Source organism: Paracoccidioides lutzii (genome assembly GCF_000150705.2).
Source record: "Paracoccidioides lutzii Pb01 unplaced genomic scaffold supercont2.22, whole genome shotgun sequence".
NCBI classification, from domain to species: Eukaryota; Fungi; Ascomycota; class Eurotiomycetes; order Onygenales; family Ajellomycetaceae; genus Paracoccidioides; species Paracoccidioides lutzii.
In genome coordinates this window covers 457,582-485,069 of record NW_015440968.1, presented here as the reverse complement: position 1 = coordinate 485,069, position 27,488 = coordinate 457,582, and the positions used below count along the sequence as shown (strand labels likewise).

The 27,488-nt window shown below is 43.9% G+C and overlaps 5 protein-coding genes across 5 annotated transcripts; 3 read left to right on the top strand and 2 right to left on the bottom strand.

Annotated features, from left to right (window-relative positions):
• Window positions 1-42: 42 nt before the first annotated feature.
• PAAG_07203 (forkhead box protein C2) lies at window positions 43-2,414 on the top strand (the record flags this gene model as incomplete). The annotated part of the gene is made up of 3 exons (XM_015846162.1): window positions 43-156; window positions 237-1,331; window positions 1,428-2,414. 3 exons carry the CDS (start codon window positions 43-45, stop codon window positions 2,412-2,414), a joined length of 2,196 nt encoding a protein of 731 aa, XP_015700597.1.
• A 2,521-nt stretch (window positions 2,415-4,935) lies between these two features.
• PAAG_12358 (hypothetical protein) lies at window positions 4,936-7,388 on the top strand (the record flags this gene model as incomplete). The annotated part of the gene is made up of 4 exons (XM_015847856.1): window positions 4,936-4,998; window positions 5,085-6,160; window positions 6,201-7,099; window positions 7,213-7,388. 4 exons carry the CDS (start codon window positions 4,936-4,938, stop codon window positions 7,386-7,388), a joined length of 2,214 nt encoding a protein of 737 aa, XP_015702547.1.
• A 428-nt stretch (window positions 7,389-7,816) lies between these two features.
• PAAG_07201 (hypothetical protein) lies at window positions 7,817-10,290 on the bottom strand (the record flags this gene model as incomplete). The annotated part of the gene is made up of 4 exons (XM_015846161.1): window positions 7,817-7,833; window positions 7,896-8,060; window positions 8,171-9,606; window positions 9,809-10,290. The coding sequence occupies 4 exons, from the start codon at window positions 10,288-10,290 to the stop codon at window positions 7,817-7,819; spliced, it is 2,100 nt and encodes a 699-aa protein (XP_015700596.1).
• Window positions 10,291-11,229: 939 nt separating this feature from the next.
• Window positions 11,230-13,729, top strand: PAAG_07200 (hypothetical protein; the record flags this gene model as incomplete). The annotated part of the gene is made up of 2 exons (XM_002790918.2): window positions 11,230-13,380; window positions 13,583-13,729. The coding sequence occupies 2 exons, from the start codon at window positions 11,230-11,232 to the stop codon at window positions 13,727-13,729; spliced, it is 2,298 nt and encodes a 765-aa protein (XP_002790964.2).
• A 10,373-nt stretch (window positions 13,730-24,102) lies between these two features.
• Window positions 24,103-25,275, bottom strand: PAAG_07198 (hypothetical protein; the record flags this gene model as incomplete). The annotated part of the gene is made up of 1 exon (XM_002790916.1): window positions 24,103-25,275. One exon carries the CDS (start codon window positions 25,273-25,275, stop codon window positions 24,103-24,105), a length of 1,173 nt encoding a protein of 390 aa, XP_002790962.1.
• Between the last annotated feature and the right edge of the window lie 2,213 nt (window positions 25,276-27,488).

Below are 27,488 nucleotides of genomic sequence, written 5' to 3'. Positions count from 1 at the left end.
ATAATAACGCAACTATCTGAACATCGAACTTCGAAGTGGAATATGCCGCCATCAAGTAAGCGCCGTATCCGGCGCAAGGATGCCAGATTGCAAGAGACACCCGAAACTGACCTGTTGGATTCCTCCCCTTCCCGTCGAACTACCAAGAAGCGCAAGGTATATTTTCCTCATTTTCTACAGTCGCTAGCGTTCTCTGGCCTGGATGTGTCGTTGATTTGCCTTTCTTTCTTATGTAGATTGACCACACCCGTGCGCTCGTCCTGCCTGTTGAAAAGACTCCAGAACCGGAACCCGTTTCGGCCAGCGAAGCTGACGACTCTGGTCTCGAAAATGATATCGCAACAAACAAGGATCTGGTGGATGCCGTGATAGCGTGTCTGGATGTCTCCGAAGACCCTGTCGCGGTCATGGACGAGTATTCTAATATTAAAAACGAACGCGAAAACCCGGAAAGCGTGAAGGCTTATGCAAAGATTGCGGGCCGCGACTGGACTTACTACATGAAGGGCCTGCACATTAACATCGGACGGCCCCCAGACCGCGATCAGAGAATCGATGCCCAGTCCAGCCCTGTCGCCGTTGCGGCACAGGCAATGCCAGAAGTCCACATCGATCTAGGTCCAAGCAAGTTCGTCTCGAGACTCCACGCTGAGATCCTCTACAACAGCGAGGAACCGAGTGGCTGGCATATCCGCGTCAACGGCCGCAATGGCATTCGATTAAATACGCACATTATAAAGCGAGGAGGCATCGCGCGGATCACATGTGGTGATGTCATCGAGATCGCAGGAACGCAAATGATGTTCGTAACCCCGGATGATCAGGCAGTTATCCACCCTTTCTTCGTGGATAGATGTCAGCGCCTGGCTGCTGGGGATGAAGTTGGAGACTGGGATGAATCGCACCATGCGCACCCTGAGCGTTCTGCCCGCAGCAACCGGGCTGCTGGTCGGACGTCTCATTACGAACAGGGACAACGCATTCCAAGTGCCGTGAACGGTGAGGAGCCCGCTGCCGCCACAGCTACATCGTATCAACATGATAGAAATCGCCAAACTACCCCTCAAGCGCGTCCAAGGTCACCAAATACCGCTGATGCACCCGCTGCTAAGCAGTCTCCGTTGTATAACCGCGGAATGATGATGGAAAGCACGGAGAAAATTGATTATAGTGACGATTCAGCCAAGGATCTGAAACCGCCATATAGCTATGCGACGATGATTGCGCAGGCTATTTTCTCAACGAAGGAGGAGAAGTTGACACTAAGTAATATCTACGCGTATATTACAGAGAAATATGCCTTTTATCGTCATACAAGCTCCGGCTGGCAGGTTCGTAGAAAACCCCCCTTTCCCACAAGCCTGCGTCGTGATGCCAATCTTGTCATCGGTTAGTGACTGATCTCCCCTGCTATTGTGTATCTGTAGAACTCCATCCGCCACAACCTCTCCTTAAACAAGGCATTCCAAAAAGTTCCCCGCCGCACCGACGAACCGGGCAAGGGCATGAAATGGCAAATTGCTCCTGAATTCCGCCAGGAATACTGGAACAAACAGGCCCGCAAGGGTGGTGGCGCCACTAACCAGTCCTCTACCCCTTCATCGCCCGTTGGCAAGGAGACCAACACTAATAATAGTAACAAGAATACTGCCAACGGCCAACCAAAAAGCTACGATAAGGGTTTTGAAAGCTCTTTTACAGCAAGCAACAAGTCCCCCCAAATGGCTTCACCAGGCTTCACATCCTTCTCCGTCGCTCCCGTGGAGGCGTATACACCCGAACGCGGCTCACGAGTTAGCCGGTATAGCATGACCAACGGCCATAATAACCTGAACACAACCACCAACACCAACACCCGCACAGACTTCGCGGATCAACACTCGCCACTCCCCAACCGTTCACGCACAAACAATCCTTCCCACACATACGGACTATCCGATAACGTCTCTGGCTCCCCACCCGTTCTCTCCTCCTCTTTCTTCGATGATGCAACATCGATGATCACGCCCGCGCCACGCAGACAGCAACCCCGTCTCGCACCGCCCAGCACGGCACAGATACCATCCAAGTTCATGCCGTTGAGCTCGCCGGCGCAATTCTGGAAGTTTGCAGATATTGGGAGTACACCGGGACGCGTACCGGATATGAGCCCGTTGAATAATGGAGGAATGTTTAGTGCTGGTGGCAGAGATAGCAGTGTGCGAAGCAGGGTTGGTGGGATGAACGTCATGCCTAGTAGTAGTCCGCCGCCGGCGAATTTAGGAAGTCCGAGTAAACCGGGTAGCGGGGCTGGGTCGTCGAGGGCGCTGGGGTCGAGGAAGGTTGGGGCGCATGATGGTGTGGTTAATAGTGGTAGCAGTCCTGTTAGTGGCGGACCTGAGGATGAAGAGGAGGAATTTGATCTTGCGAGGTAAGATTGTTTTATGCCCTTTTTTCGTTTTTGGTTTGGAGGGGTGTGGGTTTTATTTTTATTTATTTTTATTTATTTATTTTTTTTTTTTTTTGAAAACGCTAACGGTTCTCCTTCAAGGGGGTTTCAACCTATTGGGTCTTACCATCAGCAAATTAGTGCAACTAGGGCGAGAGCGAGCGCGTCGACTTCTTAGTTCTGCTTGCGCGTCAGGCTTGAAATGGGAGTGTTAGGGCTTCATTCTCAATATCAACTCTTGACTTTTTATACTCCTCCCGATTATTGAAAAATCGAGGGAAGGATACAAATGAAAATGGAAAAAGAAGTTGAAGAACAAAACTGTGAAGATGAAGATATAAAGATGAAGATAAAACAATCCCCAAAACAAAACAACCGAAAACTTTTCAGGCCTCGGTTCGGCTCTCCTCCTTCGGATTTTTACTTCCATATTCTTTCCCCCTGATCAAAGTTCCCAGGGATCCTTGTCACAACACCGCGTTCCTCTCTTCCAAACATCGACATCATACCCTATACATAACTGTGCAAGCGGAACTCGCAGGGTTACTCCGATATCATAGTCCACGACATATAATACCCCACACTCACGATCATCTATCCACGTCCGTTTTCTCTAATCCCTTGTCCATCGCTTCTACCCTGCATTTGTATTAATATCGATAACGCCTCTCCGATTTTATGAATTTTGTTGTTTTGTGTTTGCCAACAATGAATGACTGAGTTGGATCCTATCGTTTCCCCTCCCAAATACTCATCACCGACGTGTTTCGACGGGCAGAGCGATTGAACCGACAGTTGACAAACACCCTTGGCTGCCAGGAAGACGTATTATTGTTTTACTGGTTGACTTGGCTGGATATGATTGCGATCAAATGTCGCAGCTCTGATGATGGTGAATACTTAATACAATAATGTGGATCGTTTTCGTCTTTCGCCTTTCTACTATGCTGAATGTTTTCCTAGGTTTGTCTAATGGATTTTCTCTGTTGTCGCTTTTGGAGTTTCGGTGGGCGGGTTGGTGGAAGCTGACTCCGGATTTGCATTTATTTTCTCTTAATTTTTTATCATTCCCAAACTGAAGAAGAAAATTGCATGGGATATGGAGTTTTCTTCTTTTCGCTTTTTTCTTCCCCTTTCATCGTTGCTTTATTTTCAACGGGTGTCTTTTACGGTGTTTCGAAGGAATGGAGGGGAGTTACTCAGGTTTTGTTTCATGGTCTTCCATTTGCTACCATATGTTATTATCTATATGGGGTTTTTCTTTTTTACTCTTTTTTTTTCTCTCCCAGCATTGGGTCATGCTTTATTTGTTAATTTAATCTTTTTAATCCCATTTTATTGTTTTTAATGGTGTTGCTACGTTTCCTTCGCGGCCGTCAAGCAGTGTCTCTCATCTTCCCCCTTTATCATCTAGCAACGCGTCTACTGAGCTTTGTATGCTCCCCAGGGCATCAGACTTACTCTTTGTTGATTTCCTTGTGTTCATGAGCCTCGGAGGCGTCTATCGTTCTTTTATCACATCATGTTTAGTTAATTCCCTGAGAGTTAGCGGAGGAGTGGCATTGCATTTCCGTACTTGCAATATTTGCTTCCCCAGTTAGTTGACGACAAATCCTATAACTAATGATGTTGCTATTTTTTATTTCTCTTTAATTTCCTTTTTGTTTTAAATATAGAACTCGTCGTCATAGCGGGCTTAAGTTAAATGACTCTTGGGGCTTTCCGGTGATGTTCCCGCCGGTTGAAAGGAGGCATTCGATTACATCAACTAGTTAATTGCCCAGTTTAATGAGTTAACCAACTATTTAATGAGTTAACTATCAGGTCTGTGCCTCACCAAGATGTGGTTGAACGAGTTATTATTGGGGACAACAGTTTGAACATGTTTAGAAAAGTTGGGCCCACTTTTCTAATATCATTACCAACTCTGTTCATCTCATCTAAAATAATGAAACACAAGTCTCCACACTCTCTGCACATAACTAAACCACACAAATTGCTAAATGCAGATCTCCGTCCAACCTCACCAACGCCTCAACATCAGAGTTAGAGGTAGATTAGGTTAGGATTAAGATTAGGGGTTAGGATTAGGGTTAGGGTAAGGCCTGAGAAATATGATAAAATCACTACCATCGAGAGCATTTCAAGATGTGTGTGAGATATGTGTGAGATATGACTTTGTGCATGCAGTTTTAACTAATGAGCTTTTCCAGCCAAGATTTACAACCACTTTCGACAGTTTCTAAAGAAAAGATCCTTCTTTCTTCGCCCTTTAGCAAGAAGAGGGACTCAAGCCAGATACAGCGCACAGCTTCATAGGATCATGACATGACAATCCGTGCATGGTTATAACCATTCAAACCAAACTTATGTCATTGGCAGCTGTTCAAACCGTTTCGATATAACATCATCTTATTAGACCCTTTCTCTGTAAACATCTATATATACTCTAATCATTGCAGCTACGAATACCTTGTTCCAATCAAAACCTCTCCTAAACGCTCAATATGCCTATCATTAGTGATGATTTTCGCATCGATAATATCTCTCAGGACGAAACTGTGTACCAGGTGGGCTATGCCCCCTCCTCTCTCATTCACAGAGAAATATCATTTTGAAAAAAAGACACTGCTAACACTACCAATTGGTCATCTAGCGATGTCTGATTATTAAAGGCTGGTGCAAATCAGCCGGAGAAGCCGGTTTCCTCACTGTTCAGAATCTGGATGCAGATGGTTTCCAGAACTTCTCACAGCTGAGCCACCCGATCATCGAAGGTCGCTTCACCTTCATTACCATGCTCACCCCTGGAATCAATCAGCTCTTCATCTGTCGGGGTAGCCATTACGGTAACATGGCGCCCGTTCCTTCTACCGAGCAGCTGGTTGTCTGTATCAACTACGTCCCATTGCTGCAGTGCCCGCCCCTCCATCTTGCCATCATGATCGCCAAGGACTCTCCTCTGCTCATTGACTGCCCTCCAAATCTCTCGGGAGATCATTCATCACTGGATGCTGTGATTGCCAAGTTCTGCACCACTGCGTACATGTGGCAGGCCCTCACAGCAGAAGATATGCGAATGAAAGGGCTTGGCCGCCGTTCCTTTCGCCTAGAGGAGGGTGGAACTGATTCCATTAGCCAACAGTTCAAGAATAGGCAGGGCCAGAATTTGCTGCATGCTAATGGCTCCACGCGTTCGATGGCAAAGGTCCATCTAGTCTGGTCAGATAAGACGATTGCGGAACTAAGCGACCCTAACATTGCTCAGCAGAATCCTCATGCGACTGAGAAGAATAAGTTATTCGAGTACTTCCTTGATGCGCTCAAGCAGTACGGCGCACCATTCGAACCGTCCAGTCGGCCCGTTGTTGCGGGTCTAATCCTCGACTCTCATTACTCGGCTGACAAGAATCTCATCCTAGGCCATGCCGCGTTGGGATGCTATAACCCCTGGAACATCGCACTGGGGATGTTTGGCAGCCATCTTACGTACAGCTGGCCACGTTCAATAGAGGAAATTAACTCCTGTTTACTCGATACGCGCTGTCCAGGACCTACCGTTGGAAACGACAATGGTGAATGCGCCAGCATGTGGGAGGCCTGCGCGATCGGCCAGGGGGCCTTTTTACACGAAGTTGGCCATGCCTTTGGCGCACCGCATACCACTGGAATTATGAGTCGTGGCTATGGCACAGCACTGGCCCAGGAACTTCTTGGCCAAAACTGCGTATTGTGTACATCGGAGAACGGAGGGAGTTGTCATGATAGATAGGCAGACGGAGAATAATGCGCGCTGGGATCTTCGTGATGCGCTATCATTCAGGCTATTCCCGCACTTCTGGATTCCGGGCGACGAATATTTAGAACCAGATGTCCGGACTGAGACACCTCGTGCTACTGCCGCTGGGCAGGAGGCGGATGACGGCGCCGGACAATGCATCAAACTGTCCTGTCGAGCGGGGATTGCACAGATAACATTCAACGATGATGGGAATCCCGAACCCTCTCCCACCGTGACGTCTCCAGCCAAGGAAGTTATCTTCACGATGAAACAGATTCAATCCCGCTTCCCCCGCAAACATAGCCACAACAAACCCCTGAAACTAACTATGCTTGGCATGAATGGCAAAACTGGCACGGTCCGCGACGTCTGGCGCCTCTTTGACTCCATGAGTGTCATCACAATCCCCGGTTCCAAGGTTGTGTTAACGAAACAATCTATTCGGTGCCCTGATATGGAGGTTGGAGATCCGGATCCCACACTTGTCTGGACTTGGGCAACGTTATTAACGAAACCGAGAGGCAAAGATGCCAAGGCATCCGGCGGCCGCATGAAACTTGTCAAGTCCATTGATGTCCGAACGGGGATGTTTTTGGATGGCTTGTATGTTGATTTTGAGGATGGGGAGCGGGTAAACTGTGGGCCACGACTGAACCCCTCTGGAGGCGAGCATTTGTTTGGCGGGCATGCCGCCGAGGTGGTTGATATTATTCCTAGTAGTAGTGGGAAGGGTGACGGGCGGGTTGATTATGGGAGTCGAGAGATTGTGAAGATTCAGGTGGCGAGGCGCGACGATGTGCTTACTGGATTGAGAATTCATTTGAAGGATGGGACGGAGGGTGGTCGGTTAAGTGGATTTGAGGGGCATGTGGAGGAAAGGTGTGTGCTTGGTGAGTTTTCCTTTCTCCGTTCCTTTCATATAAATTCCCTTGTGCATATGTACTCTCTATCGCACGCTTTTTCTGACGGACAGTGAACCCTTTTGTTCTCAAAATGGACACAGAACCACCACCGGGACACCGCATCGTTGGTTTCTTCGGAAGCAACTGGTGGGGTTGTTCGTTCAATGCAATATTCGAGTTTGGGATCCTTACAGCACCGCGTGGTGTGGAGCTGCCCGAGGCTGTGTATGGGATGAAGGAATTAATGAATACAGACGGGGGACACGCTGTGAGTTAAGGAATTTCCCTCCCTGAGAATTACGAGAATGGGTCTCTGAGGATTTAGGCTGCAGTGATGTACAAAATCACCCTATGATTTGACGCAAGCTACGGATATAGGAGGGATAAAATGGATTTCCCTTTGATGGTTAACTATCTAACTTCAAATTAATCACCCACCAACTCTGTCGAGCGGACAATAATGATGCAAGAGCAGGGGGGAAAAAAGCCATTCAGGAAAAGGATATCCCAATTCCTCAGGGTGGTGTCGAGCAAACATAGAATCAAATGAAACATAAACACATATCCGCCCATCCGACTATTAATTACTTTGCCAATAACGTCAATCAAAGGATGCCATTGTATTGTTCGTTCACAACACTTCCTACCTTCCTAGCTACCGGCTGCTACTGCCAGGAAACAATTCTCAACAGACAACGCAACACTTCAAAGGCTACCAGCGTCTAAGTAACCCTTCAGTTACACGATCCCTCCTCTCATTCCCATCAAATACCCAACCCCTTACCGTCCCCACCGTCATCATCGACCTCCAGACTCTCAGCATCCAGCGCCAGGTCCAAACTTGCGCACTGATACCACATCCTCCCCTCCAAATCCCTCACACCAGTTCGAACCCTCCTCTCCACCTCTTCTTTCCGTTTCCCCTCATATACATTGCCGCCCTCCTTGCCTCTTCATCACACAGAAACAACCCCAGTCCATTTTCCTGGTCCGCACCCCTAGCCGCTCCAGTCCTTAACCAGAAGTAAGCGGCCAATCAGTCGTCGCGGAAATTTTTACTCTGATCATCCAGGTCAATAGGTTTATCAAGCAGCAGACGGGACTTGAGCGTGATGCCAATCATGGCCTCCATGGTATATCGCGCGTCGTTGCCACCGTTGTGCAGATTCCAGCCCATAATGCCGAGATCGGCTAGAATTCTACCTAGGGATGCTGGCTCTGTTTCGTGCTTCATGGCCCGGTAGAGGACGGAGGTATCAAGGGTTTCGAGGAAGTTGGGCTTTGGGGTCTGTTGGGTTTGGTTGTGTGGTAATGATGAGGGGGAGGTTGTGATGGCTGTGGTGGTGGGTTTTGTGAAAGTTTGGCATCCCAGTTTGCGGAGGAAGGTGAGGTCGCTTTCGGTGTCATGGCCGAGGAAGATGATGTTGCGTGCGCGGGCTTTGTATTCCGGGATGGGATCTAGAATATCAGCCCCCTTGGGTACAATATGGGAAACTGGTGATTCAGGGGTACTCTGAGAGTTGATATATCGGCTGTTATTGCCGTGGGTACCCTTTCTGCCTGGTAAGCTTTGGGGAAACCGGCGCGTGTGAGCAGCATAGGGAGGTTGGAAGCACTCATCAACGACTTGCGCCGCTGTTGAAATTGATATCCATTCACTTTTTCCGAATTCAAAATAATCCGGACACCCAATGATGAAATCCTTATTGACGACGTGCGAGTATTCCGAAATTCGAAAGTGGCGAGAGTTTATCTTAGCGATCCAGTTACAGCCTCCTTCGCCAGGTGGAATCCCGACGAGGTCAAGAGTATCAAGTGTAGATATCCCAATTTCTGTGATTTGTTGCTGGATTCTCTCATTCGCCTCGACATCAACGCAGAAGAAGATTGGCTCACTCGCAAAACCAAACGGTGCAGGCTCATTGACATCGAATGGAAGAAGAACAAGCCCACATGCCAATGCATATTCACGTTCAACCCGCTTCTGCTCTTCCCAAGGGAGACCAATGGTCTCAGGAGCTTGGAGATCACGGGGACGTTGAGGATGTATTCCCAGGTAACACTGGGTCCGCTTTAAAGTGCGACACCAATCCTGCAGTTTCTGCATACGATCAACCTGTCGTTTCTCATTGGCTACTCTGTTTCTTCTCCGGGTGGCATCGATAGCAGCTTTCATCTTTGTTTTGAACGCGACAAATGAGCGATCGATTTCGACAGAGGAGCCTGTAGGCGGCTCACCATGGCCTGTTGGTGCCGCCGGTATGGTCGACTCCATTTCTGCTTTTTCGTCCCGACTTCTCGACGTTCCAAGGTACTGTGGCTGTGGGGTACTGTCGTTTTCAAAGGATATTAGGAACCCAGGTTCCCTGTCTGATGGAATGGCAAGCTGACACTTGAACGCTTCGTTTATCTCATCGATGAGATCTTGGACCTGGTGGCTTGGAACCAGAATCAGAGGCTGGATCGATATGAACAGCGGAGGGTGAATATAGTATCTACTTAAATACGTGAATTAGTGAATTCGAATAAGCGTAACAAGATGAGGGAATTAGCGATCGAATGTTGTAGTAATGACGGGCAAATTCTCTTCCTGGGGAAACCATTTGTGGCTTCAGAATATAGAGCATGAATGCAGGTACGTCTGCACCGCCAGGTATAACTTTGAACCCAAAAGGGAATTTTCAAGGAATAACGCACATATCCCAAAACCTGTTCCAGAATTTTCCTTTGTCAAAGAACCTTTTCGCGATTCTATCTCTATCGCCAATGCGGACATGTTCGTATGGGAAGCGGCTGACAGCAGTTATTGGGCAGAACGATGTTGGCTTGTTGAAACCGCCCGCTACGAGGGTGTGATGGGAGAACGTCAATACAGACAAGTCTACATTTGTGCCACCGAAGGAATTATTGGTATTCTTACTGTTGTTTTGCATTTTCCTTCTGGCTTTCCGTTCAGCTCTGGAGAAAGAAGCTTGGTATTCATCAAAGCCAGTCTCTGGACCGGCTGCTTTGTTTGGATTCAAGGCACTGACTTCTGGTGGCTTGATATTGTTCTGATGTTCCTGGGAAAGGTGGCATGTTTCAAGCACAGCGTCAAGTGCAGTATGAAGTCCTGTGTCAGTCTGAAGAAGTTCTTCATCTCCATCAAAGAGCATTTTCAGGCGCTCAATCTTATCCATGGGCGCAGGATAAATTAGCGTTTCAGGGAGTTGTCTAAGGAAGTGGTTGGCGCAAAAGAAAAATCTGAAAATATGATAGACAAATGAATTAAAAGGGGAGAGAGGTCGGTGTAAAGCAGAGTGAGAGGACTATGTTGATGTTGTAGATGAGAGTTCTTGTGTCACTATGACAATGGCATGGCAAGTCTCAGCTAAATGTGTGGTGGGAGCTCAATAGAACAACAGATTAAAGAGCACTTGAAACATCAACAGACAACAACATGAACAACACACAACCCTGGAGGGGATCTAGCATCAGAAAGGACTGGGATTAGCCGCAACGTCATGATTTTTAGTGTACACATTCCAGGGTGGTGGGAGATTCTCTGTTGCTGACATTTCCGGTAAATTTGCGATTATCAGTAACAGTTGAGCCAAAAAAATGCAGTTACCAAATATCTTTATAGATCTTATAATTTTAATATCCATTGTTCGAAATTGCAAATAATAATATAATTACGGAGTTGGGTTGATGCTCAATAGCCAAGATCACATGATCTGGCATATCGGCAGTCCGGGGAACCTGTTTATCCGAAAAACGCTCCACAGATCCACGCTAACCCAATCGAGTAACTGTCATTTCAACTTCGCAACTCTTGAAACCAAAGGGCGAAGAAGCTCGCTCTCCAATCCAACGATCCTCTGCAATACCCCATCATTGCCCTTGTTGTCTTGATTATACCTCCTGTAGGGGCCTCTTTTTTCTTTGACTAGCTGCGATAATCTTCATACGAGCAAGTTATTGTGAACCGTAACCTCCTCCAAATGTGTCAACTGTGACTCCATGATCTCCCGTGTCGCACAGATGGTGACGCTTTACTCTCGTATGGCATTGTCTCCAACGGAGTCTTGACTGAACAGAACCCATTCACTTTCTCTCTCGAGCGTCTCGTGGGCTCAATGATGTCGGAAAATTCGGATGATAATGGCGTCATCATGGAGGGCCCCTCCGATCCAGATGCACAGGCCACCGTGACAGATTTCATAGACTACACCGAGTACCTCCCCTCAGACCTCGTTCGTTCCCTGACTTTGATTCGTGGCCTGGACGAAAAATATCTAGATGCGGCTGCAGCTGTCCATGAGTTTACAAAGACCTACGGACAACTTCCCAACCTGCCACCAGAAGCGCGACCCGACCCTCTTGTGCTACGAAAGCAAATTTCAGAACAGTTGGGGCGCGTGATAAATGCCCGTGAGTCCGCCTACGCGGAAGCATGTCGCATTTACGATGTTGTCGATCGCCACTTTGACCGCCTCGGGAGCATCAAATCCAAGTTGAATGCGCTATCAAGCTCATGCACTACAGTTTCTCGAGACACTTCTACGCCTCCCCCAGCTGAACGGTCTCCTGACGCAAAACGACAAAGAAGTGGACGCAAATCCGGTGAGGCACCTTCTGCACCAAGGATAACTTTGCGCATCGATGGGCCTCGCCAATCAGCACCCACAGAGAAAGGCACACAGAAGGGAAACCTTCGCAGGACAACAACGCGCCGCGGCACCCTTGCCCTGTTGAATCCGGACTCCCCCATAGTCAGCATGGAACAATATGACGACGAAGGTGAACCTGATTCATCGCATGTTCTTGATGCAGAGCATTTGATAGACCAATTCAAGGACAAGGGGAAGTCGAAAAAACACAAACGAGGTACCACAATTCGCATTTCTCAGCCATCTGATTCCGGTAACTACGTGGATGCAAATCAGATCGATACCTCCACCAGCAACGCCTTGGCCATGCTGAAACCTCCCCCAGAAAATGCAAAAATCGGCAGCGAACATTTCCCCTGGCTCCGGTTGACTGAATGGGAGATGACTAAGCTTCGAAAAAAGATGAAGAAGAATAATATCTGGCAGCCCAGTGAGATAATGATACACCGTGAGCTTGCGGTTCGTGGTCGAGGGTGGGAAGGATATCGAGCAGCCAAGTTAAACGCCGAAACAACAGGTGCTGAGTTCGTAGACTGCGACGACATAACGAAGAATTATGTTTCAGGGAAACTCGTCCGGAAAAGCGAAGTAAACGCGGATATATCGGGTGTGGAGGAGACTAAACTGAGCAATCGAGGTATGAAACTCAACGAAGCGAAGAAATTGAAACGAGAAAACCTTGCGAGAGAACAGGCGGCTCTAGCTGCGGTCGAGGCCGAAATGGCGGCGAAACGACTCGGGGACATCGGGTCTACTTTTAAAAGCTTGTTTTCCACCCCTGCAGAGCAGAGTCATTACAGTAGCGTTCAATCTGGACTTTTAGGTAAATCTTTCAAAGCTAACGGTCCTGCAGTGAAGGATAGGCCAAAGGTGCCAAAGCAGCCTGCTAAGAAGAGAAAATTTGAGGAGGCAGCCGCGCCAGAATCGTTTCAAGATGTGGACTCCCAAGCTGCTGTCTCCTCAACCACTGCCAAGCCGTCCGCGAAGAAACGCAAGCTTAGCAAATCTGCTTTTTCAAGTACCGTTAACCCAACTGCAGATGATGCCTCTATGGAAAGTGCAGTTTCAGCAACTAGGGGCCCTCAAGCTGCTACCGGTGGCCCATCTACAGTCTCTAAAAGATCATCCCTCCCCGCTTCTCCTACTGAGTTCCGCCGGTCAACTGGCCCTGCCGTATCCAAGGCCCACCCTACGCCAACACCCCCTGTTACCCGCCCTGCTTCTCGACCCCGTTCCGCCACCGGAGCCCCTGGAGAATCTACAGGTCGCGAACGACCCTCAAGGAAGAGTGCCACTCCCGCAGTCAGCAAAGCCGCCTCTGGAGCCGATCAGGTCACTACAACTGCTGCTGGCCGTCGCAGCAAGCGCCCTGCCCCCGGACCCGTAACTTCAGGCCAGGATGGCGGCGCTGCCGTAAGCGTAGGCCGTCGCAAAGCCAAGCCCACAGCGAAGAAAAAGAAGGATCAGGCCTACAAGGAAAGTTCCCAGACGCCCAGAACCGAGGATGTGCGGATAGACGAAGACGGAGTTCTCGAGGAGATCGACCCGAACGAACCCAGGTACTGTCTCTGCGGAGACGTCAGTTTTGGCACGATGATTTGCTGTGAGGATAATGATGTGAGTGGCCGATGAAGCTGTGTATTTTGTTCGCTTTAAGTGTACTGTTTTTGCTTTTCTAGTTCTGTGTTTCTTTCCCCTTTCGTGAATCCCATGTTCCGCTAATCTTGTCTTTACTCCCGTCCATTACCAAACCCGATCCTTTCACTTACAATCCGCTGCTGGACCGTGATAACTAACCCAATCTACTATGGCTACCCAGTGTGACAAGGAATGGTTCCATCTCGATTGCGTCGGTCTTACGGAAGTCCCAAGCCGGACTGCGAAATGGTATTGCCCCGAATGCCGGAAGAAGCTTGGCAAAGCTGCGACGGACGGCATCGTGCGAACAGGCGGCGGACGTCGCTAGTTCTGGATTCACTTCATTCCCGTCTTGATTCTCTAAATGTATAATAACTCAAACAGTAGTTAATAATGAGTGACGCTAGGAGGAAATATGGAGCTACAAGGTGCAAGGTGGTTGGATTTTGAATTTCAATTTTGTGTGAAGGTATTATACCAATCTGCGGTTTAACATTTACAGGCTAAATTATAGGGAGTGCGTGCTGGAGGGTTTTGATCTGACAGCAGATCCAAATTTCCATTTTCTTCGACGTCAACATATTGTATCTCTTGACATCCTGCTTACGGCTAGAAATGGTTTCCCCATTTTGCTACCATAATTCTGCCTTAGGCCCCGGAGGGGTTGTATGATACTTTGTTATTAATATAGTTTTCAGCGGCTATGACACAAGCTTACACAGGGATGCCCAAGATACTTTTCGGCCTGTTAAACGAATATATTTGTGAGTGACAATCTCGTGTTTGAAGCGTTGCATACGCGTCGTGCACAGTCTGTGGGTGATCTCCCTCTCAGCCCTCATCGTTCAATTATCTCTCTACTCTTTTATCATCCTTTACCCTGAATTACATCTCAATCAAGATGAATTTAGCACTTTCTCAAAAGATCTTTGTGTTCAGCTGCATCATTTCGTCTAAGTGGTTGATTAGAGATCAACATTGAGATATTCAGATTGAGAATCCTTCAAATAAATCGATAAGGGTTCATGTCTGTTCTGAGAAAAGAATCGGTGATTGACGATGAGATTGATTATTCTTGAACATTCTACTCCAAAAACAGCGCATATTACATCTAAACTCCTGCTGCTAAATTCTGTTTTTAATAGATCTTTTAATGTAAATAAACTCCGATCTCTGAGATGAAGCTCTCGGTTACGCAGTCAACGCAACTCTGAAAAGACTTTTTAAAAATATTGAAACTCACTTCTATATAATAATGACTTGCATATCTCTTCAAATTTAAACTGAATACAAACTGTATATAAAATCCTATAAAAGATAAATCCAAAAAAAAAAATACCTTTTTCATGATATTATCTGTGATGTGATTTGTATAAATTTACATATCAGTATACCTACCTCTCTCGCCCCTGAATATATAATAAATGCGAACCCCTCAATATTTTGATCAGTTAACCCGTTCCAGCGCGCGGCGTTGTTCTTGTTAGGGTCCGTGCTTTTTCATAGCGCTACTACGCCTTGGTTAGGCCGAGGTTCTGCGATCCGCCTGGATCCCGGGAGGAGGTGTGTTGTTGCTCATCAGTTAAACCTGCTAACCAGTTTAAGATTGGCAAATAAAATCTTCAACCAGCTGCTACTGCCTGGTGCACGTGATTTAGGTGGCCCCACATATACCTGGTGGTAGTATTTGGTAGCTGTCTCGGGGATGCTATATACTACTGTTGCGCGGTGCGCTAGGAAGCCTAGGCTCCAACAATACCCTAACCTAAGGTTGTAGCGGCCTGCGACTCCCGGACGGGATCGCAGAACAGAGGAGGATACGCACGCGGATATTCGGTGTCATGAAGTTACTTGAAACCCATGCTTTGGAATCTAGGACATCTTCACAATGATTTCATCCTCACTTTTATAGTCTTGAGTGATGATGATAGGTTCTCCCAGCTGCAGCCTAGCGCTAACACTCAAAACAACCTTCGAACTATACTCAACATATATAACATCATAATGACCATGTCAAGTAGCTCGGTTAATCTGTGTGTTGAACCAATTTTAAGGTTATTTTCGGCTTCGTCAACGAACCAATTACACGCTTTAGCTGCGGGCGCCCTCCAATGTTTCCTCCGCCACATGCCGCACCTATGACTTCATCCCAAACTGTATTCATCTGGCCCCTTATATATAGCCGCCCCCCCGCCCCGGTCTCCTCTCACTCTGTTGTCTCATATCTAGCTGATCAGGCCGACGATTATCAACGAAAATCTTTCAACTACATTTCAAGAGGTATTATTTTCTTCTAAACACATGTTTCATGTCCTGCATGTGCTACATGTACGCACAATGCTAATTTTCCCACAAGAAATCAGACCCCAAAACGGTTTCTAAACCTTCACATATATCCAAATACCCCCCCAGCTAATATCCAAAATGGGCTGTGGATGCGGATCAGAGTGTTCCTGCAGCGGACCCCAGAATTGCGTCTGCGGGACTTCTGGCGGCGGAAGCACTTGTCACTGCACTTCCTGCACTGTAAGCTGACAACAACTCTCTTGTTCTCATCGAATCTGCAAGCTTGGTGCGAGAAAATTTCTTGTCGTTAATATTTGCCCCCCCCCCGGCGGCGGCTCCTTATTGTAGAAATAAATTCGAGAAATTCGTCATGCTTTGAACCACCACGTTCACTCACAACCACGATCGCTCCGATGCTGTTCTTTCGCCACAGGATGTGTTTTTTGTGATTGTTTGTTGATGGGGAAGCTGAAAATGGCGACTACGTGTGTGTTCGATGTTCGACGCTGGTGTAAGGGTTATCTGGGTCGTTGGACGTACAAAGTTCATATGTGTCTACGGGTACTTGGGTACTGGAATGAAGTTCCAGTTGTATAATAAATTGCCACTGTTACTTGCCCCGCTCTTCATGTGCATATGTGTAGCTACTGAATAGGATCGTAAGGATCTGTAACTTAACATAGGCTGGGTTTGATCAAAGGTAACCAACGTCTAGTTTTATTATTATTATATTGACGTAGATTATGTCGTGCACTGTTGGCTCCTTGGGCCGTTGGAAGGGGAACGTGGGGCTGGTGGGTATCGTTCGGCAGGAGGCAAGTTTTGGCCACGGCTTACGGTTGCAACGATCCGTCCGCTATGAACAAAGTCAAGTCTCCTTGCTTTGTGCCAGTTCCAACGCACAAATTACTCAGGTTGGTAGATTGTAATTGGCCCATCCACCCAAACCACACGGACCAGTCGAACCGCAATCAAATCAACCCAAAACCCCCCTAATGCATACACTGTCGTTCCAGAATATTCTGATGCGCGTATCAAACCTAGTTAACCAACTAACTAGTTAGTTAATCTCGGAAACTAAGATAAAGTAACTAACTTATCCAAACAGGCGAGCCGAACACCAAATTCGGAATAGTAATCTTTAATTTCCCAATCCAATCCACTTCAACGCTTTCAGAATGCGAAAATGCAAGAAACTCTATAGAGAGAGGGACGAATTCGGCGATTACTGCCATTCAAAAGAAAGAAATGTTTCTCAATTTGTGAAGCTTCAACACCTATGCAAATGACCCACTTACTCCTCCTGTATTTGAGCTTAAATGGATGGTCTACAGGAACCAGCCTACTTGCACAAGTCACTCAAATTAACAGGAGCTGAAGAGAATTTACTGGTTTAATGAAATTTCAGACCTGGTTAAATGAGGGTTACCTTTCTGACCAGCTGTTATTGAGAATGTGATCAATTGTCTTACTGCATGACATTTAATTCTCACTGCTGTCATGTCAGCAAGAACTGAGTGTTAAATCTAATTAAACATTGTATGAAGCTTCAATGCTGTTATTTCAGACACTACCATTCTGATCAGACTAAATACAAGTCTAGAAAGATCATTGTAAAGTGATTTAAAATATGAGAGAATACTCTTACTGAATATAAAATCATACTTGAAAACATTTATTATTTTGATAAAACTGAATTTACAATGAGACTCTGTACAGCTATTAAAATCATTGCTAATGCTAAGTACTATAACTGAACAAAGCTTTTACAGTCTGAGAATTATGAATAAATTACTGTGATAAAGTAAATGATTATATTTGATTAAGCTCTATCTCTATATATTATTCTTAAAAGTTAAAATATTCAAAAAAAAAAAAAATCTCTCACAGACTTTCAGATGATTAACAATAGATAATAATACTAACAGGTGAACTACAAATAAGTAAATAATTATAAGAGTTATTTACTATTTAATTTTGATTAAATCTTCAAGAAGATCAAGATTATTTCTCTCTGTATACTTAAATATTTATTTCATCTTTTAGTCTTTAAATGTGAATGTTTTGTAAGCTTTGTATGATATAAAATTTTTCAGCTAGTTCAATCAATCTATTATCACAAATTCTATAGATGAAAAAGTTATTGATTTTGTTTTTAAAAATAAATAAATTCAGATCATATAGTCATATGTGTAACTTGAACATGATCACTTTAAATTTTATTTAAAAAAATTAAAGATTTCACAAGCTCAAACAAATATAATTTCTGTGATTTAATGGAAATTCAAATCATAATTTAATAAATTATTCATTAAATAATTATGGTAGAAAGAAACTAAAGAAAAAATACTCTATCAGTTAATTAAATATGCTCTTTCTCTTTAAGACTGAACTGAGAATAATGCTTTGATTGATCATATAGAGGGAAATAACTAGTTCTAAAAAATGAAATTTAAAGTTAAGTGAAATTTTTATTTAATCTATTTTATTAAGAAATATCAAAACTTAGATCATCTTATTTTATATGTTTTTTATTAATAATACTCTTATTATTATCAATATATTTTTATAAATGTTTTTGTTTCATTAATAAATTTTTTTTAAAAAAAATATAATATAATTATTTCTTCTATCATGCTGTTCTCTTTTATTAATTGATTTTAATTTTATTTGCTTTTTTTTTTTTTTTTTTTTTGCTGAACTAAGTATATGTAACTATATTTTCTATGATACGTATAAGGGGACGACGCCGAGACGAAGAGTCAATAGTGCTGTCGCGTGGGTTGTTTGATGGGAAGCTGAATGGATAGACTTGACTAGCTAAGAGAGCAGACGAGCTTATGTCTTAGAACTGAAGGGGAATCTAAACGATCAAGGATTCTGATAAATAGATAAAGGATTGTATGCGCCTTAAATTAATCTCATATATTATTAACGAATTGCTGAACCTCTAAACAGTGGGTCAGATAACTAGTTTTATAGAGTTTTCATCAGCCTTCCCTCCTTTATGAATACGCTCAGATACCACTCTATCTGGTCAAGGAAGTGGCGATGCCTTTCATAGAGATGATCATAGAGATGATCATCCCGTCATTGATAGTCACCTCATCATTTCATACAAGGCAAGGTAATCATCTCATACAAAGGAAGGATGGTCACCTCGTCATCTCGTACAAAGGTGAGACCGTCACCTTGTCATCAGGGTAATATGAATATCAGTAGCGGGCGGCGCCGTAGAGAGGTAGTTTCTAAGACGTTAGGAGATATTGATGCCAAGGAGATGTCTTTGACTAGGTCTCGTGATCATGATAATATGTCTCATGAATTACTATATTATTCTGAATTGAAACTACATAATTGCATGTTCTAAATTATGTATATAAATCAGATGTACAAGATAGTCAAATTCTAGTATAACTAAATAAAAAATAGTCATTGACTGTCTGTACATATCTCAAATAAATAATAATAATAATCAGAATCAGAATCATGAGTATATGAAAATTAAATATACAGATTTCAACATGATATACTTTCACAGTTCTACAGTAAACAAATGTATGAGAGTCTAATTAAACAGTAAATATAACTTGAATTCAATATCATTAATAAGTTTGAGTTTTTAGATATCTCCTTACTCTATAAACAGAGTTCTTTAAAACTCATGATATTTAATCAAATTTAATAACTAGTAATATAATTTTAAATTAAATCAAATTATTTAACAGCTAAATATTTAACTTTAAACTTCTTTCTCTTTACTAGTTAATTTAATAATTTTTAATTATTTTAATTTTATATATATTTATAACTCTAAGATCTATACTTTAATCTCTATTATTTTAAAGCTTAGCTATCTTGTCTCATATATGCGCTTTGATTTAATGACTCAAAGTGTTATAGAATTGCTTCTATATCAGTCTCATTTAGCTTCAGATTTTTTCATATTAACTTTATATAAAACTTTATTTTTTTATGAGTTTTTTATTTTTATTTATCTTCTCATGAATTCAATTATGTGTAGAAACTATTAAAATTGTTAATTAATAGTAGATTTATTTTAAAGACAGTATCAAAAATATTCATTAATGAATATAAAGTAAATGATTAGATCAACTTAATATAAAATATATGAAAAATAAAAATAAATTAAATATAACAATCATGAAAATTTAAAAAAGAGAATTAATCAAATAAAACAACTATTTATAATATTATTTAAATATAATTAAATTTTTCTTAAAAACTTTATTGTTAGGGAGCGAATGCGAGCTGCATAAGAAGAAAGACTCTCTGCGTTGCTAACTGCTATATAACGAAATACTAAGCTTGATGGGATGAAAGGGGGTGCTGGGGGCCTGCGTGGATTATAACCACCTGCATGGTCGTGTGGTCACGTGATATGGATTAGGCCTAATCGGGCGCCGAGCTTAATCCGACGTCGAGTCTAACCGGGCACCGGCCTTCGGTCGGGCTCGGTCGGACGCTGAGCCTAACATCACCCCCCGGTCTAGGGGCAGGCATGTCCTCATGCCGGTAGGTCGTCATCAACCTCGTCCTTCAGGTAGCTGTCTGTCTCCCATGCCTTCAGCCACTCATCTAGTCGCCTTGGGGGTCCAGCTTTTGTAGGGTTAGCCTCATGGAAGTCGCGTATGGCGTGTGGTGATCCTTTGAAGTCGCGAGCGGGGTACCATGAAGAATCCTCATCAAACCCCTTCCAGCGCACCCGATACTGCAGCTTGCTCCGGCTTATTCTACTGGCCAGTATACGATCTATTTCCCATTCATTCTCACCATCTATTTCAATTGGGTCTGGTGGTCTGATAGTCTGGCCAGGTAGAGGGTCTCTGGAGTCCTTGCGTAGCTTGTCTGGGGAGAAGATTGAATGAATTTTCATTGTTATGGGGAGGTCCAGTTTGTAGGCATTGCCCACCTTTTCCAGGATTCTGAAGGGGCCGGCATTCTGCTCCGCCAGTTTACGGCTTGGTCGATCCATCTTGTATGATTTCAATGTTAGATAAACAAAATCTCCTACTGCAAAGTCAGGCTCTCGATGGTGCTTGTCAGTCTGCCTCTTCATCTGTTCCTGTGCTGTCTTTATGCCTTTACTCGCCTGGTTCCAGATCTCTCTCATTCGGTGAATGAAGCTCCTTGCTGCTTCTCGATTTCTTTTCTCATTCATGTCCAATTTCTCCGCCAGTGGTTGCCAGTCAAATGACATTCGGGGTTCATATCCATTTGCTGCGAGGAAGGGGGAGATCCCTGTGGAAGCGTTTGGGGTAGCTGCGGAGGCATGGTCTATAATGGGCAGCCACTCATCCCAGTCGTCTTGGTAGTAACTGACATAGGGGCGAAGACGGGTGGCAATGTATTGATTCACCACTTCTGTCTGTCCATCAGTTTGTGCATGATGCGCCGTTGAGAGTTTCAGTTTTATGCCCAGGATCTGTGTAAACTCATCCCAAAAGCTTGATATGAACTGGGGGCCTCGGTCAGAGACAATTGAGTCAGGCGCCCCATTGTATGAATAGTAGAATCGAATGAATAGTCGGGCCAGCTCCTGGGCTGTAACTCCCCGGGTGGTTGGAATGGAGATTGTCTTCTTGCTTAGCCGGCATACTATGACCAAAATGGCATCATAACCTGTTTTGCTTTTCGGCACGTCCATGAAGTCCATTGCAATATGCTGCCATGCCCGTTCTGGTATTGGTAATGGCTTTAGCAAACCAGGAGTCTTATCTCTTGGAATTTTACTGATCCGGCACACATGGCAGTTCCGAATATAGCGTAGGACGTCTGTCCGCCAGGTGGCCCACCAATAGCGTGATTGCACCAGGGCCAGGGTCTTTCGTCCTCCAGGGTGTGCTGTTGAAGCTTGATCATGAATTTCCTGCAGTAGCTTGGCTATCAGGGTTTCCTTTTCCTGAACAGGCACCACTAGTCTTCCATTGTACCGTAGCACATTGTCCTCCATTGTATAGGGACTATTCTCATCATCTGCCTGCTGCCGCAGGGGCTCAATTGAGGTGGCTGTCTTGTTTAGAGACACTATGCATTCAGCAATGCTCTCTTTCTCTGAGGAGTTGATGCTAGCAATGTCTGTAGAGGGAGTGATCTGGGGGTCGAGGGTCTCTGGTCCTAGGAGGATCTGCATACGGCCGTCCTGTTGCCTTCTAATCTGCTCAGGCCTGCTCAGTGCGTCTGCTAGCAGGTTGGCCTTGCCTGGTCGATACTTGATCTCAAAGTAGAAACGGGAGAGGAACTCTGCCCAGCGGGCTTGACGTGCATTCAGCTTCTTGGTAGTCATGAAGTATTCCAGTGCACGATGATCAGTGAGGATCTTGAATCGTTCCTCCCGTTGTAGTCCCTCAAGCTCTGCCCGCCATTCTTGTAAGGCCCGGACTACTGCCAGCATTTCCTTATCATGAACTTCATAATTAAGCTCTGCACCATTCATTGTCTTTGAATAGAAGGCTACTGGGTGCCAAAGGTCATTTTCAAATCTTTGACTTAGTACCCCAGCCACTACTCCGTCAGAGGCGTCAGTCTCAATACGAGTCTCCCGCTCAGGGTCATAGTAACGCAGTGTTGGAGCCTCCACCAGCTGCCTCTTCAGTTTTTCAAAGGCTGATTTGCATTCTGATGTCCACACAAATGGGGTAGTCTTCTTTGTCAATTGGTACAGTGGCTTTGCGATTCGGCTGTAGTTCCTTATGAATCGTCGGTAGAAATTGCCAAATCCTAGGAATGACTGGACTCCTTTGACTGTGGTGGGGGCCTGCCATCTCACAATGGCAGCTGTCTTCTCTGGGTCTGCCTCAATCCCTTCTGTACTGATGATGAACCCTAGGTATTTTGTCCTCTGGACTGCAAACTCACATTTCTGGATGCTGGCTTGCAAACCCGCTGTCTTTAGTCGGTCTAGCACTGAGTTTACCTGCTGCTTGTGCTCCTCCAGATTCTTGCTATAGATTAGAAGATCATCCATGAATGCTGTCATAAACTTGTCCAGGTAGTCAAAGAAGATACTGTTAACAAACCGTTGAAAGCAGGCAGGGGCGTTTGTAAGGCCAAAGGGGACCACCCGATATTTATAGGTCCCGTAGCGGGTTCTAAAGGTGGTCAGGTCCTCAGACTCAGGGTCCATTCGGATGCGATGGAACCCCTGCCGAATGTCCAACTTTGTAAAGTATTTCGCCCCATTGAGTCGGTCCATCAGCTCATCTATCAGGGGCAAGGGATACTGATCTCGTTTGGTTATAGCATTCAGCTTGCGAAAGTCAACACAGAATCGTAGCTTCTTCCCACTACGGGCAATCAGGATTGGGGAGGCGTAGGGGGCTGAACTTGGGGTGATGAAACCCTTTGCTAGGTTGGCTTCAAGGTAGGTCTTCACTGCCTCTAGTTCCTCTAGATTCATCTTATATAGAGGCGCATGTCCAATGCCCTGGGTGAGGTCAACATCAGGCTGGAGCTCTATTTTAAAATCAACATTCTTCCGTAGGGGGGGCGGTTCATCTGATGCTTTCTTTGAGAAGCAGTCCTCCCGGCCTTTCAACCATTCTGGTAAGTTGCTGATCAGCTCCTCATCAGACTCATCCTCAGCTCCCACTAAACCCCGCTTCTCCTCAAGCTGTTTATCAATTTCATACAGACTGGTTATGAAGACTGTTGACTTCTTGTTCTTCATATAACCATGGAAGGAAGCAGCCCCAATGAAGTTCATATCCATCATCTGTGGTGCTGTCTCCTCCCAGGTCAGCCCCTGCCTCGTCTCAGGCATCACGACTGAGCTGGTCCCTTTCAATCTGCGGAGCTGAGCCTGATGCTCCTGTCTGATCTCCTCATCCAGCTTGATCTCTCTTCGTTCCACATCCGCCTGATGCTCAGGCTTGGGGTCTGGGCGCTTCAGTACTGACCAGGGTACTATCTTCAACATCGGCTCCGCCACCTGTTCAGGGATAGACCGTTCACTCGGCCAAACCAGGCGTTGGTTTTTAACATCAAGCCATATATCCTGTGCTGCCAACCACTTCCGTCCCAGGATGACAGGGTGCTGGCCTAGGTCTGTTACCAGCAGAGGGACATTCTGAAATCTCCGGCCATCCACCCAGAGGTTTAGGGTCAATGTGCGGTCTATCACCCCGCCGGGGGCGCCATTGTATCCCTTCATGCGGCATTTGAATGGGAGTTCTTGAAACTTCCTATCAAAGAATCTTGCCAATTCTATGGCATATCGGGTATCAATAAAATTCGCTCCATTTGCTCCAGTATCAGCAAGAGAATTTGTAGAAGTAGCAATTCCATTGTAGGCTAATTTGATTGGCACATTAAAGCTTTTCCCCCCAATCAAGTCCTTCATCTCAAACCTCTCACAGACTATTGAACTACCTGAGGTGGAGTCTTCTCTCAGGCTCACTCTTTTCCCGAATCTGCTGAAGGCTCAGGGGCATCATTCCCTGTGAGCTCAGCAATCACCTGCTGGGACTTCTGCTTTGCAGGGCAGTTCCTGGCAATGTGGCCTTTTTCCTTACAGTAGTAGCACTGAATATCCGGACGAGAGCTCAAGGCCTCCTTCACAGTAGGGGATTTTGTTGTAGAGATGCTGGGGGGTGTTTGACTGTTGGCGGTCCGCAGGGTGTTCTGCTTGAAGGTATTAGGCCCATTTCCCCGCGAGCTCTTTGATTTCTGGGTGGCATTGATTGTCTGGAGGGTGTGAGCTGCCTGCGCACAGATTTTCTGAAACTCAGCATATGTATCAGTGGTCGCATTGGCTACTGCTACCATCTTCTGGAGGTCAAAGGACAGCTTGTCATTGAAGTCTGTCTTGTAGTCCCCCCTGGCAATCTTGGCCTCACCTGCCAGGTGTAAGAATTTTGTGACAAATTCATGATAATTGTCCCCATTGCGCATAATCAGCTTGCGATAATCACTCTTGGCATTTTGCAGCTTGTTAGCATCCTCATATATTGACTTGAGGTGCTCAAATATCTCTTCTGCAGTCTGATATCGCTCGGGGTGGTCCTCTTCCATACAGGGCGCAATGTGACGTGCCGCGTCCCCATCAGTCCGGTTTTCGATGTATGCAATCCTCATGCGTTCAGTAGGGTAGTGGTCAGCGTTCTCCCGGAGCTTGTTCTTCATCCGGGAGAGCCAGTGTTCAAATTTTGGCTCCTTGCCGTCAGTGAGGTGTTTTGGGTCATCAATCTTGACAGACCTCCGGGTAGTCTCAGAGGGGGTGACACCTCGACTTGCTGCTTGGTTGCTGACTGTCATGCGGACCAGGGTGTGGCTAAGTTCATCGCGTTCAGCAATTAGCTCATCAATCTGGCTTTGCTTGACAGCGGCCTGGTCAGTGGCGTTGTTCCGTTCCATCCTCAGACGTGTGATTGTATCCCTTAGTGTTTTTTCATCGTCAAAGATGCCATCGAAGATCGCCGCCAACTCATTATAAACACGGTCGCTGTCCGAGTGGATTGCCTCTCTGAATTCCTCAATTGAGACGCGTGGTTGGTCAGTTGGTCTTGTTAGGAGGTATCGCCAGTCCTTTCGGCCCCTTCCAGGGGGTTGGGAGCCTGTGGTGGCCATCTGATGTTGGATTGAGCCGTTGTCTTCAACAGTGCTGTTGTCTTAGCAGTTGATCTGACGCGTTGTCAGGCTCTGAACTAGCAGGTTCTAATTCAACTGAGGCACTCAAGTTTTCTGCTGAAACCTGAGTGAGAAGGTAGAAGGAAAGCTTAGTATTGTGTTAGGGAGCGAATGCGAGCTGCATAAGAAGAAAGACTCTCTGCGTTGCTAACTGCTATATAACGAAATACTAAGCTTGATGGGATGAAAGGGGGTGCTGGGGGCCTGCGTGGATTATAACCACCTGCATGGTCGTGTGGTCACGTGATATGGATTAGGCCTAATCGGGCGCCGAGCTTAATCCGACGTCGAGTCTAACCGGGCACCGGCCTTCGGTCGGGCTCGGTCGGACGCTGAGCCTAACATTTATAAGAGAAAAAATTAAATAATATAAAATATAAATATTTCAAGATAATTTAGAATGTTATAAATTAATATTTTAATTTTTTTTACTATATTTAATTAAATAACAAATTAAATATTTAAGCATAGATATTTACAATTAGATATAAATAAAGTTTACAATAGTAAAAAATTTTTTATTAAAAATAAAATGATAAAAATACTTATATTTTTAATAAAAATATAATAATATAAATTATAATTATCAATATATATAAATAACTTTTAAATTAATAATAAATAATTTAAAATCTTTTAATATTATTAGATTTTATCATTTTAGTTGATAAAAAATTTTTGATAAAAGTAAATATAGTATTGATATTTATTTAATATATATTAAAGTTGTAATAAAAGAAAAAATATTTAATATTTTAATATAAAGTTACATATCTTATTCTGAATATTTATAGAAGACTTAATAGTATTTTGATCATTAAATAAAATTTTATAGTTATTATTTAATAATTAATTATAATTAATATATTTTTATTTTAATCACTTTTTAAATAGCATTTTTGACAATTTTATAATAAAATCACTTCTTACAATGATATAAATAAAATATATAAATTTTATAAAAAAATCAATTAATATATCTATTGTTATATTATTATTAAGTAAAAATTATTTTAATATTCTCTTTATATTCTCAATTTTTATAAGAAGTTTAGAGTTAGAAGCTTTTAAAAATTTAAATAATTTTGCTAAAGTATAAATTATAAGTTTCCAAGTATTTAATAAGAAATTTGAAATATTTATTTAGATAAAAATATAATTAATAATTAACTATTATTGTATTATTATTTTATCATATAATTATATATATTATACTTATAGTTTTGATAAGTTTCTTTTTATATTCATATTAAATATGTTAAAGTGAGTTAATAAATAAAAATTTTAAAAATTTAAAATAGATTTCACATATCATATTATAAAGAGCAAAACTCTAAAAGATGAAATAACTATGTAAATGATATAAAAATTGAATAAGAGAGAGTATAATTTTACAATCTAATATGTATCTAATGCAGATTAAAAGAAAGTTTTAATTGCTTTTATATTGTATCAATATAGCATATGTTTCAGTTCACTTGTATTTTCTATAGTCTTTATTTTACCATTTATACAATATTATAAGACTTGAAAAAATCAGCTTCTTTTTACATCATGAGCAGAATAAATATGCAAATTGCAATATACTAAACTTTAGCACATGAATATTTTGATTACAGTGATATTAATCGAATTTAATTTGTAATCAAGTGTAGATATTTCAGATTATAACTTAAGAAGTAGTTGAATAATTTCAACTTGATGTGGTTGATTTCAAAGTGAATTATGTTATAATTCAATTTCTATCTAATTAAGTTAAGATTCAAAAAAGATGCAAGTCAATAGATTTATCATGTTAAATAATAGAAGAGGAATCCATTGGTCAATTCTAATTCTTGTTGGTATTACACGTTCATTGAACGGGCATTAATTCTGGCCAAACCTACGGACGAGGGGGATAGATCTGTCCATCTCCTTGACAGCTATTTGGGGGGGGGGGGGGGGTGGCTGTGGAAGACCCCTCCTGCCAGATCCGGCCTAGCTTCATCACGTGATCCATGGAATGATCTGGCCCCGACCAATGCAGTCCGCAAAAAAAATAAAATTTCCCCCCCCAAACCAGGGCAGCTCAAGTTTTGGGGGCCGGAGGCGAAATTAGTTAAAGATATAGGAATGTAGAGGTTTTGAAGGGGGAGAAAAAAAAACGGGCACCA